The sequence below is a fragment of the Parasteatoda tepidariorum genome, chromosome 2, assembly GCF_982258835.1.
Source record: "Parasteatoda tepidariorum strain Cologne lab strain chromosome 2, Ptep-v5.0, whole genome shotgun sequence".
Lineage (NCBI taxonomy): Eukaryota > Metazoa > Arthropoda > Arachnida > Araneae > Theridiidae > Parasteatoda > Parasteatoda tepidariorum.
This window is the reverse complement of record NC_141756.1, coordinates 122729926-122748209: the sequence shown is the minus strand read 5'-3', so window position 1 is coordinate 122748209 and position 18284 is coordinate 122729926. Positions and strand designations below refer to the sequence as shown.

Below are 18284 nucleotides of genomic sequence, written 5' to 3'. Positions count from 1 at the left end.
AAAATCGAACTTTTTTTGTCAAATTTTTGTTAATATATATATATATATATATATATATATATATATATATATATATATATATATGTATGTATGTATGTATGTATATATATATGTATGTATGTATGTATGTATGTATATATATATATATATATATATATATATATATATATATATATATATATATATATATATATATATATATATATATATATATATATTGGATTTCCTCTTTTTTACTTTCTGACTACTCTCATCCCTGCATATTTCAATTAATAAATTTCTAAAATACTTTCTTAATGATCTCAATAGTTTTTGTTGAAAGATATCAAATAGGTTCTCTTTACCTTTAAGTATGTTAACTGAATGGAAATAGGTTCTTTATTATTACTTTAAAAACTTTGTTTTTAATAATAAGGATAATTTAAATAACTGTAACAATTCAACAAATTTTTCTATAATTGTTCAATAAATAAAGCAACTACAAAAATATTTTATAGTTTCCCCATAGACAAAGCTAACAGTAACTATCCAATCTTCTGTAAAAAATTCTATATTGCACTTTTAAATACGGAGTTAAAAATAGTAAAAATTTTTGGCTTTATATAAGAGATTAAAAATTAAAATTAGCAATATACAATTTCCTTACTTAATTATCAGTCCTAAATTTCATAAAATTCCTATAAAACTTAGAACAATCCCATGTCACTAATACTTACCTAACTAAATCTGGCACCATTTTCTCTAATTACTGAAATAAAATTATTAACAATATTATTAAAGAAGGTTTTTCTTGGATTATCACTAACAATCAACCGATTTTAGAATTTATTAAACATATTAAAATTAATTCTATTGTGACTTTTGATTTCCAGGATCTTTTCAATAGCATTTTCCTTTTTAAACTAAAAGATGTACTTTTGAATTTTTACTATGCTTTTAAAAATATCCTTAGTCATGATTTTGTTTATTGGGAAATTCTAATTAATTTTTGTATTTTTAATAATTATCTTTGCGATGAAAAAGATATTTTTCTTTAAATTGATGGAATACCACAAGGATATAATTTTTCATCTCTCTTATCTAACTTATTTTTGCACTATTAGTAAAAAAATTATACTCTTAATATTAAATTTGTTTTTAGATTTATTGATGATTTAATTATCTATAATTTTCAAGATTATACTTTTTTATTAAACAACATTTACCCCGAGGAATTATTTTTGCTTTGTAATAATGATGATAATATTAATTTCAATTTTTTGGATTTGGGTATTATAAAAGAAAATATCTGCTTTGTGGATTTGTAAGATAAAAGAAATGATTTTAACTTTAATATAAATAAACTAATTACTTAGAATTCTAAGAACATCTATTTAAATACCATTTTTAATCAAATGAATAGAATTGAATGAATATGCAGTAATATTTATTTATCCAAAAAACAAATAGAAAAACTCTTTCAAAATTTATTAGAAAAAAAACAATGGACAACAACTAAAGTAATTAAATTCTATATAAAATCATTTAGTTAATTGTATATTATTGTAAATAAATTTACTAAAAAACTTCTTTGTTAATTTATATAATTTTTACCATGTGCAAATCCATGACAAAAATTATTTACAAAATAGGCAATTCATGTTTTTTTCTCTTTCCTTTTTTATTTTTTTCTTAAATAGAAGTTAATTTTCTAAAATTATTAATTGTTAACTTCTTTAAATTATCCATTATAATTATTACCTTGTGCATATCTATTTTCAGGCCCATCCTTGGTAACTAACAAATCAAACGCACTTCAGTACTGCAGTAAGAATCCACTATGAAACAAAACCCTCTATTTATGCTTTTACCTCAATTTGAGCTTCTGTTTTCATATTTTGTAACCTGGCAACCTTATTGTAAAAATATTTTAAATCATTCTTGAAAAAATTCCAATTTATGTAAGTTCAATTGAATATAGATTTTGTTTTATGTTTTATTCTGTTTTTCATTTTATTTTCTGATTTTGCGTGATATTTTTACTTAATGTGTTCTATTTTATTTGTTGTAATTTTTTGTAAAATTTTCTTTTAATTGCTCCTCACACTATTGTATTGATATATTTTGCTTTGGCTATATTGATACAATATTAGAAAGCACTCCTTTCTGCGGATATAATCGCTTGAGCTGATGAAAAGATTATTTACGGCGTTTTATTAATTTCCCCCCTTTTTTCGGATTTTTATTATTATTTTTCTTTTTCCCCTTTTTTCATTGTTCTATAATTTTTTCCATGTTTTTTTCTACATTTTGAATTAAAAAAAAAAAAAACTTATAAATTAAAATTGAAAATAATATTTTTTATCGATTTAAGAAGGTTTATTATTTATTCTATTCCTGAAATGATCATAAATGCTCGTATGCCACTATTCTTTTTGTCACCTTTACAGTCTATAGGAATCTTGAAATTTTTTTTTTTATCAGGAAAAAAAATTTGTAGAACTAGAATGTGATGAGGCTGCAGTGTTTCCATCTTGTAAGTTGAAAGCATTGCTCTGGAATCTGTTGTGTAGTGATCATCTGCATGCCAAAAGAAAAATTATAATTTGCTAATGCACAAGTCTACTCATATCGTGTCTTTATCGTGACTCATATCGTAGCTCATAGCCCAATCCACTTTTACTGATGAATTCATTAAGAGAAATAATAGCTAAAATTTTTGTAAGACAAATTCATCTATAAATTCTGATTGGGAATAAGATCTATAGAGTTCTGTCCAGATCTGGATACAGATCTACAAGTTTATTTATTAATTGTTCTTATCTCTTCAGTTTTTTTTAAAGTATGTTGAGCATTCTATATCAAAATATAATGAATAAAATGTAACAATTTATTTCTAGTTTTCTTTTCTTTCTTAGTTAATAAAACCTCAATGATTATTATGCAATTTTTATAGTAATTTTTACCTGAAAAGTATTTCAATTCACCCCTATTTGTTGTGTAGTGTATCTACCACTACAACAGAACAACTACCCGGTCACCAATGTGGGGGAGAAGTTATAGCAGATATCAACCTTCGCCTATGAAAAGCCACCCCACCATAGAATCGAATTAACATGTTTTATATACTAGTGAAATGGAATTGTATTTTTGTAGTGGTAGATACACTACAGTTGCATCCTCCCTTCCGCGCAATTAAATTCTGTATTTAGTGGTGTGCCGAGATATTTCATTAATGATTATAAATATGCTGACATAATTTAAATTCCGAAAATATACCAATAAGCAATCATGTAAGTAAATTAATTAAAAATACTTTTCACGTCTAGTTTTTTCTTTTCATAAACTTCCACCAGTGAAGGTTACCGCTCAAGTTTTGAACATAAATGACACCCGTAAGTAGTTTATGACCATAACTGGACAAATGGTGCATTTTGATTATCTTCTAAGATTAGGTTTAAGGAGTGCTTGAACTTGAAATATGTAACATTGTTGTAGAATCTGTTTCGTATATGTGATGTAAATGTAAATAATGCAAAACAGAACAAACAAACAAAACTGACAGCAAATTTTTTTTATTATTTTGTAATTTATATTATATCTGTTTTGCTTTGTATATTAGATTTAAAATCTTATAAATGTTGATGTAGTTTTGTTTCACTTGTAAAAATTTTTTTCCAGTATATGGTATCAGCATTACATGACAGTGTCATGTCAACATTATCATCTCATCATGAATTTACTCCTGAGGCTCGGCTGTTTGCATTTCAGAAGAAAATTTACCTTACTATAAAGAAAGTTAGTATTTGAAAGTTTTTTTTCTTCTTTTAAACTAAAAGAATGTTCAAAATTCGAATATTTTTATTAATGAATTAATTGTTCACTTTTCATTTCCTTTGTTCTCCAAACCTTTTTTCTTGCTAGAAAATATAATGTGTGCTTGTCTTAATATCACTTTTTAAAAAAAAATAAATTGGTTCTTATTTTGTTTTTTTTTCAGGAAACGTAGAGTTCATCTTCTATTTTTCAATAAGTAGCAATAATTACTGAGTAGTTAATAGCTTAGAAATGATTTAAAATAAAAAATTGGGAAATAAAAAATTTTCTTTAAAGAGACTTACTAAAAGTTAAAAAAAAACTGATTGATTGAGAAAGTAAATATCTCATTCATTAAAATATAGATGTTTTTAAAGTTTCTTTTGAAAACTTATAAGAAAGTTCTTTAAATTTGGCAATGATGTGATGTATATAAATTTCACATTTTTATAAAAATTTGATTTGGTTACTGACTTAAGGAAATTCATTAATATGTGCCTTCAAAAATTTTATTAAAAAAAATAGTTTAAAACCGTTTTTGTAAAAAGTTTCATTGCTTAAATACAATGTTATAAAGATTAGCTCAAGTTAATTTTATTTGTGTCATGTGTTATAAATTACGAAATCACTTGTGTTCTATCTGTTTTATTAACATCATTGATTATTTTTAAAAAAAACTTCAATAAATATATATTTTTCAAAAAATATTTTAGAAAGAATTGCAATTTATATACTAGGAAGTTTTAAAGGGCATTCGAATGAAAGGAAAGCTTAATCCAAGGTGCTTTTTGGGAGCAGTGCATTCCTCACAATCACTCTAGTGCTGAATATTTTTAAATATAAAATAATTAAACTGAAATCTTAAGAAAACAAATAAATTTTTGTATGTTAACCCTGTTATATTTTTTAAAATAAATTATTTTTTAGGCAGACACTGTTGGAACTTGCTTCAATGAAATTGTTTTCTCCTGAAACTTATTTATCACTATGCCACTGATCTTAATATGAGGTAGAACTAATGCTGTTTCATGTAATTTTTTTTTTTGTACCAAGAGCTACAATTTCTTCAAAATTGTGAAGTTACATCTATAATTAAAATCAATATACTACAAAACAAATACTTTTTAAGCAAGCTTACTTTTTACAATTTTAAAATAATTTTGAACTACTGAAAAATGTTCTTACATCTATGTTTTCATAAATAGACCTCTAATATGAAAATATGTAGTAATGGGAAAGATTGAGGAAAGATAAGACAGAAACATAGCAATAAAAAGCAAAGCAAAAATGTATGTAAAGATTTATGACAAATATAAAAATTGCTTTTGAAGACTGATATAGACTATTGCTATTATTTCATAATCCTATTGCTAGTACCTAAATCATTAGATAAAAATTAAAATTATTAAAGTGAGTTTGGACTATTCTACAATTTGCATTTAGATGCTATATATTATTTGTTGTTATTCATCTGTCAATTTTCCCAACTTGTGCTGTGACAAATACTTCCATATGATTGATTGCATGCATATATTTTTACTTTCGGATCATTAATGCATTCTTTTTCCTATGAAATTGCAAAAAAAATTTCTTATTATGAACAATTAATAGTGACTAATCAGAATTTAGAAGGATATTTGAAACATTAAATTATGTTTTAATAAATTTACAATTGTTACTAGAAATGACTCATACGTATTTAATTGCAATACCAATATGCCTGTACATTATGCATAAAACAATTTAATACTTTGTTACCTGGTGAATCAAACTTCACTTATTTACATGCAATTTTAATGTTTTAAAAGGTTAATTTTAATAATAACAATTAATTAGAGCCAATAAACTATTTTTTTTTTTTTTGTCTGAATAAAGGTATTTTTTCTTCCAATGGATTTGGATTATTGTATCTTAAAATAGTGGGAATTGCTATCTGGAAATTAACTAAACCAGGAGAGTAGGCATAAGTTTGGTCCCCTTAATTGTCATTTTATTTGTTTGTATTTATAGAACCATTCAAGCAAATCAAAAGAAAAATTTTGTCACTCGTAATTCTTATATAAAGAAAAAATTTTTAACTTTTGAATACCGAATTCGTAACGAGGTTCATAACTTTCTGTATTGTAAAACAGAATAATTTTCTTTGTATAATGTGTGAATTGTAAGGTATATAAATTTTGACATTGTTTAAAACTATAATTTTTAATAATGAAATGCAAAATTCAGGATTAATCACTAATATAGGAAAGAATATATAAAATAAGACTTTTCTCGAAATTTTATACTTTTTCACTGTTTCTAATTGATCTTTGGATTTTTCTTTTTTAAAATTACTTAGTTTAAAATGATGAAAAAATTTTTGTAGCTCAGAATTGAAAATGTTTTGCTCATTATTAAAATATTTTGTTAAAAAAAAATTATATAAATTACATTTTCAATGAAATTATCTTACAATAAATTATGAGTATAATATTATCTTACAATAATTGAATGAGTTTCATATCTTTTCAAAAAAATTTTTTTGATTTGCTCAAATAGTTCCAAACCCATGATCAAATATGCAAAAATTAAAATTAACACATTAACTTTCAATGGCTGTTCAGACTAAATTACTGTGGCCATATTTTACAGATGTCCACTTTGAAGATTAAGAATTTGAATCTGTGAGGGGAAAAGAATGCAGAGAGATTCAGTTAAGTTTTAACAGACAAAAAGTTTTTAAGTCTGATTTAGTTACTTTAAATATTATCTGCTCTAATTAGCATATTTAAGGTTATTCCTTTAAATCATTAGGAATAAATGTTAGGGCTATAATATGATGATTACATTAAAAATAATTTAGGTGTTTTTTTTTTAGTTTGTGCATTGAGCAGTAAAACTTAGGAGCTGACTTATCTTGTATTATGTACAGAATAGATTTAGTTTCAACTATCTCCTCTTAAAATCTTCGATTTAACAATATCTCAAGTTTTTATTAAAGGAATAGTTATTTAATATGTATATTTTTTGAAAAAAAAAATAAGCATTCTCTTTTTTTATTTAAAAAAAATTAAATTTACGCTATCGCTTCTGTATATGAGAATAAGAGTTTATTTTAAAAATTGAATTTTTTTCCTTCTAGAATAACTTTAATAATTTTGATTTAATTAACTCAAAAAACTAGTTACAATTATTTCCTCTACCTTTCTTTACTTTCTATTAACTTTTGAAATTTGATAATTACATGAAATATTTTTAAAAACAGCACACTGTTGATTTTAACTGAACTACTTTTTCACTAGATTATATGCAAATATCATGCTCATATAAAAACGTTTTGCAACTTTCACCCTTATTTGGTTCATTTTTGTCAGTGTTCTATGTTAGCAGTGAAGACATTGAAATTAAAATCTATAGCTTTTCAATTTTAATATAATGAGGAATCTGAAGCTAATTTGATCAGTATTATTTTTCTAACAATTGCTTGTAGTGATATAGAAACTGAGCTCCATTTACACACTGCCATTATCATTTGCAATTAGATGACAGAAATCCATTCAAATTTGGCAGAAAAGAATTTAATTGTCTTTTCAGACTTCCATCACTTCACTTGTTTAACCACTTTGTTAGTGTTAAGTGTAAGTATCTCAATCAGTTCATATATTTCATTTTTATGAATGAAGCTTAGGTTTTAATCTTTGAATTCCAAATTGCTATACAATAAATGTTTGTATAATTTGTAATACATAATAAAGCAAAATAGACAAAAATAACTTCACCTTTTATTTCAAATATGTAAGTTTCCAATAAGAGAGAAAGAAATCTTACACTTGTAGCTTATAGTTTTATTCACAAAATTCATTCTACTGTGTGTCTATTTTTTTAGTTGTTTTCATAATTTTTGTGTATTAAATGAACATTAGGTAGATACTTTCCCAGTTCAAAAATATAAAATCATAAGAAGAAAGATAAAAAAATAGCATTACCAATACTATTTATTTATAAGTTTTGATAGTATTTTAGAAAAATAGTATTTAAAGTGATAAGTTTGAGGAAACTTAAAGAATAGTGGTTCTTGAAATAAACCCTAAAATGTTTCTCTTCTGCTCTGTCATATTTTAAACTTAAGTGTTAAATACTATTAAAAGATTCTATAAAGATTGTAAAAATAAACTAATAAAAATGTAAACTTTTTTTTAAAACTTATTACCGCTGTCCTTAAATTGATGTCATATTTGTCAGCACTCATTTACTTTTTTTTAAGCTACTCAATAGAAATTCGTGGATGGCAACACTTGTTTATCATTGAAGACTGTTTCGAAAGGAAATCATCTACTTTGAATGTTCTGTTTAGTTGATGAAGCTTTTTTTTTACTATGCCTTGTCTGTTATCATAATTATTTGTATTAAAAATGTTTATTTATTCAACTGAATAATTTAGCTTTTTAATTTTTTCGTCTAAATTAAATAGAATTTATTGTTTTTGTTTTCTGATTTATTTTTTTAAGAATTAAAATACTGTTTTCTGAATTTTCATTCTTTTACAGACATGACTCTTTTTGAAAAGTTTTTTTTTAAAAACTTTGTTTGCATTCAATATTATTAAAATTATGCAAGAAATATTTTTGTCAAGAATATGTAAAAATAATAAGTATTAAGGCAACAGACTTGCCAATCTTTATCATATCGTATCTAACCGAAAATGTATTAATTAAAAATACTTATAAGAAATATGAAAAACATTTAAATAATAAAGAAGTTTATTTACTTTTGTATTTTTAAAAATTATACACTCTGCATTATTTTTAATTTTCATGTAATGAAAAAGTGTTTTTTCTTTTTCCAGTTTTCGAGTGACACCAAATTAAAAAAATGATTCTGTTTCGATTGAATGGCTGGAGTTTTTTTTAAAAAAATAATTCTAACAATTGTTTTTACAGCTATTTGTATGCCTCTTTTTATATTAGGGATGAAAATCTAATAGAATTAAAATACTGGAATATTTTATATAATGTGAGAATATGTGTGAACTTGTTTGCTTTAATTTCAGTCTTCAATAGGGAAATGCATTTATAAATTTTAATTATAAAATATATTTTTCAAAAAAGTGTGTTGCATGTTTATAATTCTTTTTTTTTTTAAATGTAAGTATTGTTTTCCATATTATATATGTAAACATCTGTTATATATATATGTGAACATTATCTTGACAAAATATTTCATAATTTAACAACAGTTGCCCTTCACGATTGGAAAACATATGGTGAAATGAGGAGCTTAACTTCATATAAGTATCGCTTAGAAGCTGTCAATGCCCACCTTCCTAGTCAAAATTTAGAACAGGTTTGTTTTAAAATTTCAACATTTTTTCTGCTTAAATAATTTTTTTAGGGTTTAGATGTTCTTGAAATTATGAGGAATACTCATTTAAAATTTGTATCCAAACTCTCTCTATATATAATCTCTACCTCTACGATCTCTATAATCAAGTGAGGCTCACTATTTCAATGTACACATTATTTAATCATTTCTTTATTCATCTTAATCTTGAATTAATTTAATGTTTTCTTAAGAGTTATTAAAGAGTTATAGTCATCATTATAACTCTATTTTACATACTTTATTTTATATCCGTGTTGAACAGCTGGCCCAATTTTCTGTTTACGACTACTAATGTTCAACTCCGTAGCCTTGTAGTTTTAAACTAGTCCAGAAGACTCCTAGATCAGTACCCTCAGAGCAGGGACTACAATAAGGACAGTTTACTTTCCCCTCCGGAAAAATGAAAAGCAGCTGGCCATTTATAAACCGGTTTGTTGCTCAAAAAGTGGCGCTGATTACTTTTCTTCAGGGATCAAAAAAAGTGCATTCCATACATTTTTTCCATGCGTTACAGTTGAATAGTCGCTGTGTTACTATATATTTTATGTATTAATTAAATTTTGAAATAAAATTCACAATTTTAAAATGCCAAGAGTGTGTTTTTCTACAGGATGCAATACCGGGTATGTGAAACAACGAAGAGAAACAATAAAAGATGGGAAAAAAGTACCCAGTCTTTTTCAAGCACCAAAGGTATGTGCACGTGTTATTTAAATATGTATCTAAGTTATGATTATACATCATATATTCATATAGTACATATGTCATGAATTGATAATCATTAATCATTATGTAGTTTCGATTTCAAAACTGTTTTTATTAGCTGTATCGCATTTGGAGATGAAACGAAGCTATTGTTTAAAATTTTGCAATGATTGTTTTATGATAAATTTCTTTGAAAAATAAAATATATATATATTGACGTTAAATACAATACGATATATATATATATATAATATAATTTAAAATTGAAAAATACAATATAACAAATATGTTACATATAATGATAAACTGATCAGATGTCTTAGATTTAAAATTAAAATAACGAAGAAGTGATTAATTAAGGAAAATATATACTATGCACATAAAATAAATATTATTTAAATTAAAACATTTGTATGTAAATGAATATTTTTGTATGTATAATAGCTGAAATTAATTAAAATTCAACAATTAAATTTAATTTACTATTAATTGTACTAACTTATATAATAAAAATAATAAAACTTAATAACTTCACAGAATGATAAAAGTTAATAGCTCATTTAATGTAATTTAGTTTATTGATAGGGTTTTCATTCTTTCTGTTCAATATCAGATTTATCACTTGAATTGGTTAAGTATGAATTTGCTTTCTTTATATTGCCTTTTCTTAAAGGATGATATCAGGTAATGGCTGTTATGATTTTATCCTTGTAAACTTCTTTCGTTAAAATATTTACATGCTCTGGTTCTATGTTCTGCTGAGTGTTGAAGAAAATTTTTATTAACTTTTTTGTAAACATGTGTTGTTGGAAAATGTTATTTTCATAAAAATTTCGTGATTACATCACAATTGAAATTGTTCTGACTACATGAAACATTCTGTCCATTAATATTTATTATATAATAATTTATTTATCTGTAGATAAATCAATCAATAGTGATTATAACCTTTACTATTAAAAATATTGTTCTAATTATCATTATCATGCAAGTAACATTGAATAAAGTGCATAATTATTATGATTTTTAATAGCTTAGTTATTTTGAGTAGTTGATTAATTAAATTAGTTCCTTTTATTCTGACAGCAAAACTTATCCTAGGATTTCAAATTTGGAAAAAAGGATAAAGCTGAGTGTCAAGTCTTCATGGCCAATACTAAAGAGATTAAAAAAATATTCTCATTGGCATAGCATTTCAGGCTTTTTCTTTATCATCCTAATTATTGCATAAAATTTCATGTTTTCCCTAAGAAGTAGTTGTGGTATAACATTTTATTTGATACATTACTTATAGGATACTAGTTTACTTGATAAGTGGAAGAGATCTATTCCACGAAGTGATCAAGAATTAACTTCCAAGAACTTTGTTTGTGCTTTACACTTCAAAATGAAGATTCCAACGACCAATTTCACTTCATTATGAAGTGAAATTGGTCGATGGCTCAGTTCGTATTCATATTTAAATTATTTCATTTTCGTACTTTAATGTACCCTTTTTATTTATTAAGTATTATTTTTGTAGATATGGAAAACTGAAAGGGATGGATCTCTATTAAAGAAGGGTGCTGTACCTTCTATTTTTCCCAATCTTCCTCATTATTTGTCTGATTCCACAAGTGTTAGAAAGCCACCATCCAAAAGAGCTCGATTGGAAACATTGCCAGTAAATTTGGTACGGATATCTGCAGTAACTGGTAATTTTACACTTTGCTTTAAATAATCATTAACTTAATTGCCTGGAATTTAGATTACTATATATAGTTATAATTAATGTTAATTTTAGATGAAAACAATATCAGTACAATTTCTGAGGATGTTGTGCCCTTTTCTTATAATGAACTGAAAAAGGCTGCTATGTCTCCACTTGCAAATTCCTCATGGTCGACATCAAAAGCAACAGATTTTGTTGCTTTTCTTCTTTGGAATAATGACTGTGTAGAGATGAGTATAGTAGTTAGAGAAGATCTTATTCCAAGAGTATGTGCTTTAATTCTTTATACAAGTGTGCTTTAATTTTTAATAAAATTTTTTAAAAAAGTAGATGGCTGAAGTAACTGCTTCTAAAATACTTTTAATCGCTGGTCTGCATAGTACTTTTTAGCGCAGCTTCCAAAAATGCATTATAGACTCAGTCTTTTGTTTACTTATTACTATTTCTTTTCATATGCTTTTCATGTTATTTTTAGTTTACATGTCAAGTGTTATATTGACTTTTTTTTAAAATATTTGACTATTAATTTCAATTGTTCGGAAATTGTTTCTCACAATGTCAAAAGCAAAAGTGTTGCTTAATATAATTATTTATCCATAAATTATTTGCATTCAGGAAGTAGAATTGTAAAAATACTTTTTTTCTTGGATAATTCTGGATATTTTTCCGTATCTCAGAATTCTATGAATTTTCAAATAATTTTTTCGAAAAGTTTTTTTTATTTTTAATTTTTTAGATTATTTATAACAGTAGCAATATTGTACCAAACTCTTTAGGAAAATTGTAACCTGTAGATCAATATAAAGCTTGTTTGACTTTTCTTTAAGGCCTCTATTAAAGGAATTGCTGTTTCATTTAACATTCAAAAGTTATACTGCCAAGAAGATTTATTTTAACTTATAGGTATCCTTGAAAGAGCAGTTGTTTGTAAAGGGGCTGGAAATAATAAGTATGCTATGATAATTATTATTAATTGATTACAGAATGTTTTTTTAATTAAGATTTTGTGTGCACAAAAAGTTTTTAATTTTACCTAAATCTATCCATAACTATGCAGTGAACAGGGTTCCTACACGGTCAGGAAAACCTGCAAAAGTCAGGCTATTCTAAAATTAGCTAAAAAATCAGGAAAAAGTCAGGATTTTTCTTACATATTCATAAAGTCAGGATTTTTCTTACATTTTCATAAAGTTAGGAAAATAAAAAAAACTATAGTTCATTCAAAAACTGACAGGCGAAAATAAAGTTTCAAGGAAAAATTCTGTAATTCAAAATATGTAAATTCCTCATAATAACATTCCTCTTTCCCTGGTAGAACCTGTCCTGTTAGCAATTTTCCTCCTGTTTATCCAATGATAAGGAATTTTTGATGGGGTTGCTAGGTTTATTGCTCTTTGTGTGAATAACTGGTTTACAGACAATAGTAGCAGAAAAATCAAAAAAGGAATTTTTACTGTTTTGTGATGCTGCCAAAAAAAAAAAGAAAAGCAAAAGAGTTTCTTCGAGTTAAATCCACAGCAATAGAGATTAGATAATTTTTTTCGAAATATTTTCAGGGAGAAAAAAAATGTGAAAATTTGTGGGAGGTTATAAAAATTGTTCTTATCCTCTCTGGGACTGGAAACTTTTCACACAGATTTATAACTACATTTTTTCTTTTATTTGTTTACTTATTTATTTTATTTGCCTTTTAAGAATTTTTTTATAATATTTTCTTTTTCAATATATGCTTTTATTAATGTTTGAAATTTTTCATCAAGTTTCTATTATGCATAAATGTAATAATAATTACTTTTGTGTTGCATGTAATTTTAGCATCTGGCTGGAGCCTGGAAACTTTTTACAAAGATTTATATGTATTTTTTTTATATTTATTATTCAATATATACTTTTATTGATATTTGAAATTTCTTATCAAGATTTTATTGTGCATAAATTTAATAATAATTAATTTTGTTTTGCATGTAATCTTAGCATCTGGCTGGAGCCTGAAAACTTTTTACAGAAATTTATGCCTGCAGTTTTTACTTACTCTGTTTTTTCTTTCTCTTAAGAATTACTTTTATAATATTTTCTTTTTAATGGCTGGAGCCTGGAAACTTTTTACAAGGATTTATACTTACAGTGTTTTTTTAATTCACTGTATGCTTTTAATTATATTTGCAATTTTTCATCAAGATTTTATTTTGCATAAATGTAATAATAATTAATTTTGTGTCGCATGTAATCTTAGCATCTGGCTGGAGCCTGGAAACTTTTTACAGAAATTTATACCTACAGTTTTATATATTTCTTTCACGAATTACTTATATAATATTTTCTTTTGCAATGCATGCTTTTTAATGTTGGAATTTCTTCATCAAGATTTTATTTTGCATAAATGTAATAATAATTAATTTTGTGTCGCATGTAATATTAGCATCTGGCTAGAGCCTGGAAACTTTTTACAGAAATTTATACCTACAGTTTTTTTTTAAATTCAATGTATGCTATTAATTATATTTGCAATTTTTCATCAAGATTTTATTTTGCATGAATTTAATGATAATTAATTTTGTGTTGCATGTAATCTTAGCATCTGGCTGGAGTTTGGAAACTTTTTCTGATATCTACACATACAGTTATTTTAATTTAGATATTTATTTCTTTTTAAAAAAATTTATAATATTTTCTTTTTTGATGCATGCTTTTATTAATGTCTAGGATTAATGTCAGGATTTTTTCTATATATAAATATATTAATAATTAATTTTATGTTGCATGTGATTTTTGCATCAAGCTGAAGCTGGAAAAGTTTCCAGGTTTGCATGCAGTTTTGTTATTTATTTTTAAGTATTTTACAATATTTTTGTTCTCAATGCATGCTTTTATTAATGTCTGGAACTTTGATATTATTAATTAGTATTGTTGTTATTATTTCTTGAGTGTGGTGAGAATTACTTTCCTGTTTGATGTTTCACTTTGATATGTATTTAATAATATTTATAGTTTATTCTAAAATTAATTCTTTAGATGATATAATAAATTCCAATATTTCTTTAAAATATTTTTTTTAAAACTATTAGATTTTTTTAGTAATTTTGTCCCATATTTTATTATATTTTTACATAGTATTTTTTTCATGTAAATTTAATCTTTTTTATTTATTATTTAGTTTCTACTTAAAAATTATTTTTAAAATCTCAGAACGTTTAAGCTATATTTTCAGATTTTTAACAGATTCAAACGTAAACTAAATGTTGAACTGTATTAGGGTTTAAGTGAAATTGCAAAGATCCAATACAGTTCAAACGTTTGGTTAGATTACTTCTTGGCCAAATGGCGGACAGTGAAGCAAGAGTTATTGCCTAGTGTAATTGTGAATCCGAGTATACTATATTCTAGCCGAACGAGTTTTATGTGTAGAGTTCTTATTGAAAAGGTTGGTATAGAAGATTAGAAATTTTTGATACTTCCTGGTCTTAAATCTGGGTATGTATTCAATAATCATATAATATTTAATATAATTATTTCATTTTAATTGCTTTTTAGTAGAAAAATTATTTTATATCATTAATTTTTTATTTTTAACCCTGTATGCTATCCATGTAACCTTTTGGTATTATTCAAACTCATGTGATTGAGTCAAACAAATGGACAGAATTGAGTCAAATATTTATCATATGCAATTTTTTCTGAGCTTATGTGTATTATTTCTCTATTGTAACAAACTAAGAAATGTTTTGTTGAAAGCTTAAATTTGCAGTTGTTTTTTTAAATATTTATTTAATAGGATGTTTGTGGGTTTAAGTATTTTTTATATTTTTCTTAACTCATAAGAACTGCTTGAAATTATCCAATATAGTTTTCAATAATCATACTTATATTTTATGAAATTTTAAAAGATATGTACGGGAGTCCAATTTTTATAATTCTTTTTTTCAATTGAAATAGTTATTTAATTTAACACTGTATCATGGAGACATGGAACAATTTTTTTTGTAGGCCACATAAATTGAAAATTATTTAATTATGAATTTAATTTGAAGAATATAAAGGTATAAAAAAAAACATATAAAAGCTTTAACGTTTAGCATTAATTCAATGCCTTTATTTAAACTTTGATATTAAACTTTTTTTTAAATTTAAAACTTACCTGCTTATTTTAATGTTAATTTTATTACATGTTTTGGAAGTTTAAATTATATTTTCAGATAGCTCTTTATTTTCTGAAGTTTAGAAAACTAAATGTTGAATTGCATTAGGGTTTCAGTATAATTGCTTAAAAACCCAATATAATTTAAACATTTGGTTGGATTCTTTCTTTGGCAATTTGATGAACTTGAATTATTGATTAGCAAGACATCATAGCTCAATCTTTTGGCTGAGTTAGTTTTTATTGACAAAGCATGATGGCGGAATATTGAAATTCTCATGTCTCAAATGATTCTTAAGCATGAGTATGTATACATTATTATTATTTATAGTATGTGTAGAGTTTGAAATTTTATTAGTTACACTAATATTTTATTACAATAAATATAAGTTTTCCTTTTATTGTAAGGTATGATACCTTGTTAAAAATGATTTTAACAGCTTTTTAAATGGATTTTACTATCAATAATAATTAAGCATTTATTTTTCTTGACATTAGGTCAAAATAAAGTTTTCTGTTCAATTATTAAAACGAAAATAAAAGCTTAACTATAATTTAGTTGTAATAAAAATAAATAGTTACAGTAAAGGAATTTACTAAAAGTACCATTAAAACTGAAATAATAAAGCAGTGCAATTAATTCCAAATTGTGTAAATTTCATGCATGAAAATAGCTTTTAATTATAGCTTTTTAATTTTCTTATAAATAAAATCTAGAGGTATAATTACAAAAATGCCAACTCAAAATAATTTTTTTTTAAAACTATTGTAGACGTATTTATTTTTCTTACAGATGATTATTTAATCTAAAAACTTTTTATGTATTCCTTGATTTATGAATGTAATGATTTGACTTTACAATATTGGGACTTTTTTTTATTTTTGAACGAAAAGAATCGCAATTTATTTTCTTTGAAAACTACAAACAAATAAAAAAAATTTCAACAAAAAATCCTTTATGATATTTGGTATTTTTATTTGAAAGTTACTGTAGAAAATGTAAAAATACGAAATATTTAATAAAATAATACTTCACACAGTCGCTTCTTATAAATGTTATGTTTCAAACATAAGCTCTTTGATAATTCTTTAAAAATATTTGAGAACAAAATGTTATATCAATGGTCACTAGATGGCGCGAACATAGAGTACAGACTACTTCAACTTCACTGTGACGCCCTTCAGGTGAAGTGATTCATCTTCCTCCTTTATGTCTATGCCCCAGAGGTATTGATTTGTTATGGGAACATGGATGGCTTTGCCACTCGACAGATTTAACGTGCATCTGTCACCATTTACCACACGGGGAGTCTTCAACCCGCAGGGATCAAACCCACGAACTTTTGGGCATGGACTCACTGCCCTACCATATTGTTGTATTTTACTCATTCTTAACACTTTTCTCAAAGGTTATATGGTGTTAGTTTTTCTTTTGTTAAAACGCACGGTAATTTATTACTGCAGGATCCTCTTATAAAGTTCTCATGTTTAATAAGGTTCTGGATTTAATGTATAAGTATCTTAGAGTGTAGTATTTAAAGGTCAGCTACTTATCTGGAAATTATAAAAATCTGCCTGTTGTCTAAAATTATGATAGTTAAAAATGAACAAGAAGAGACTTGGAATAGTTAACATGCTTGATATTATTTTAATATTCTTTAACATGGTACGTGAATAAGTTTTGTAAAACAGATCATGAATAAAAATAAAAAATTTGAAATTCAGAAGAAAATAAAACTGCTGGTAAAGCTAATGAAATTCTTTACAATTTATTTAGTCATTTGTTTATATTTTGGTGGTTTAAAATTTTTTGTTATATGAAGATTACATTTGTTTATTTCAAAAGTATGATTTCCATTTAATTAATTAACTATAATATAATTAGATTTTATATTATGTGTCTATTATATTTCTTATTTTTTGAAAGATATTTGTTGAACGCTCAAGTAGTAATAAGCATTTGAGTACTATAAATATTGGCCACATAACCAATTCTATACCTACTCATGGAATAGGTGTTATGTTAATTACTCAACAGTAAGCGACTTAAATATTTTTTAATATGATATAATTTTTTAAAATTAAAGTTGCATGATGTTATTGTTTAATTTTAGATAAATTTTGTTCACTAATTTCTGAGGAAAAGTTTCAAATATTTTCCTAATTTCTTTATGATGAGCACATCAAAGTAAGATTAACCCTTTGATGGTTCTAAACGGGTTCAGCTCGCAATCGAATCGTGCTTCATAATGCGTGCAAACGAGTTCTGCTCGGGAGAAAGATTTCGACCAAAATGTTTAGAAACGAGCAGTACTTTTGTAGTGAAATTTTTCCCAATGCTGACGAGTTGAGCTCGTTCGCCGTTATTATTCTGCATTCATTATGTTGAAAACGAATCCTACTCGCGAAATTTAGTTAGTTTCACTGTGTACAGATGGCAGTACGGGTTCCATTAATTTCTTTTCATAATGAAGCGGGAATTTTTCTTTTTACCTTGTCATTTTTATGCATATTTTGGCACGTTTTTAAGGGTGCTTGTAAAGTAAAATGGCTCACAAACGAAAGCTAGATAATGAT

General features: G+C 25.1%; 1 protein-coding gene and 1 long non-coding RNA gene across 6 annotated transcripts in view; both read left to right on the top strand.

Annotated features, from left to right (window-relative positions):
* The first annotated feature begins 234 nt into the window (after positions 1-234).
* LOC147816140 (uncharacterized) lies at positions 235-5838 on the top strand. The gene is made up of 3 exons (XR_015431786.1): positions 235-1940; positions 3661-3777; positions 4723-5838. It is a non-coding gene; the product is annotated as an uncharacterized LOC147816140 (long non-coding RNA).
* A 10362-nt stretch (positions 5839-16200) lies between these two features.
* The window catches only part of LOC147816139 (uncharacterized), a 58039-nt gene continuing 55955 nt past the window's right edge, over positions 16201-18284 (top strand). Inside the window, exon 1 of one of the 5 annotated variants that reach the window (XR_015431783.1) lies at positions 16201-17248. Coding sequence is in view for 3 of the 5 variants with exons in the window: in XM_087158253.1 (XP_087014379.1) it covers positions 17311-17373 (63 nt within the window). In the remaining 2 variants the exon portion in view is untranslated. Of the gene's footprint in view, positions 17451-18284 lie in introns of all 5 variants that reach the window. The other 4 variants (XM_087158253.1, XM_087158255.1, XR_015431781.1 and 1 more) reach the window with 4 other exon arrangements.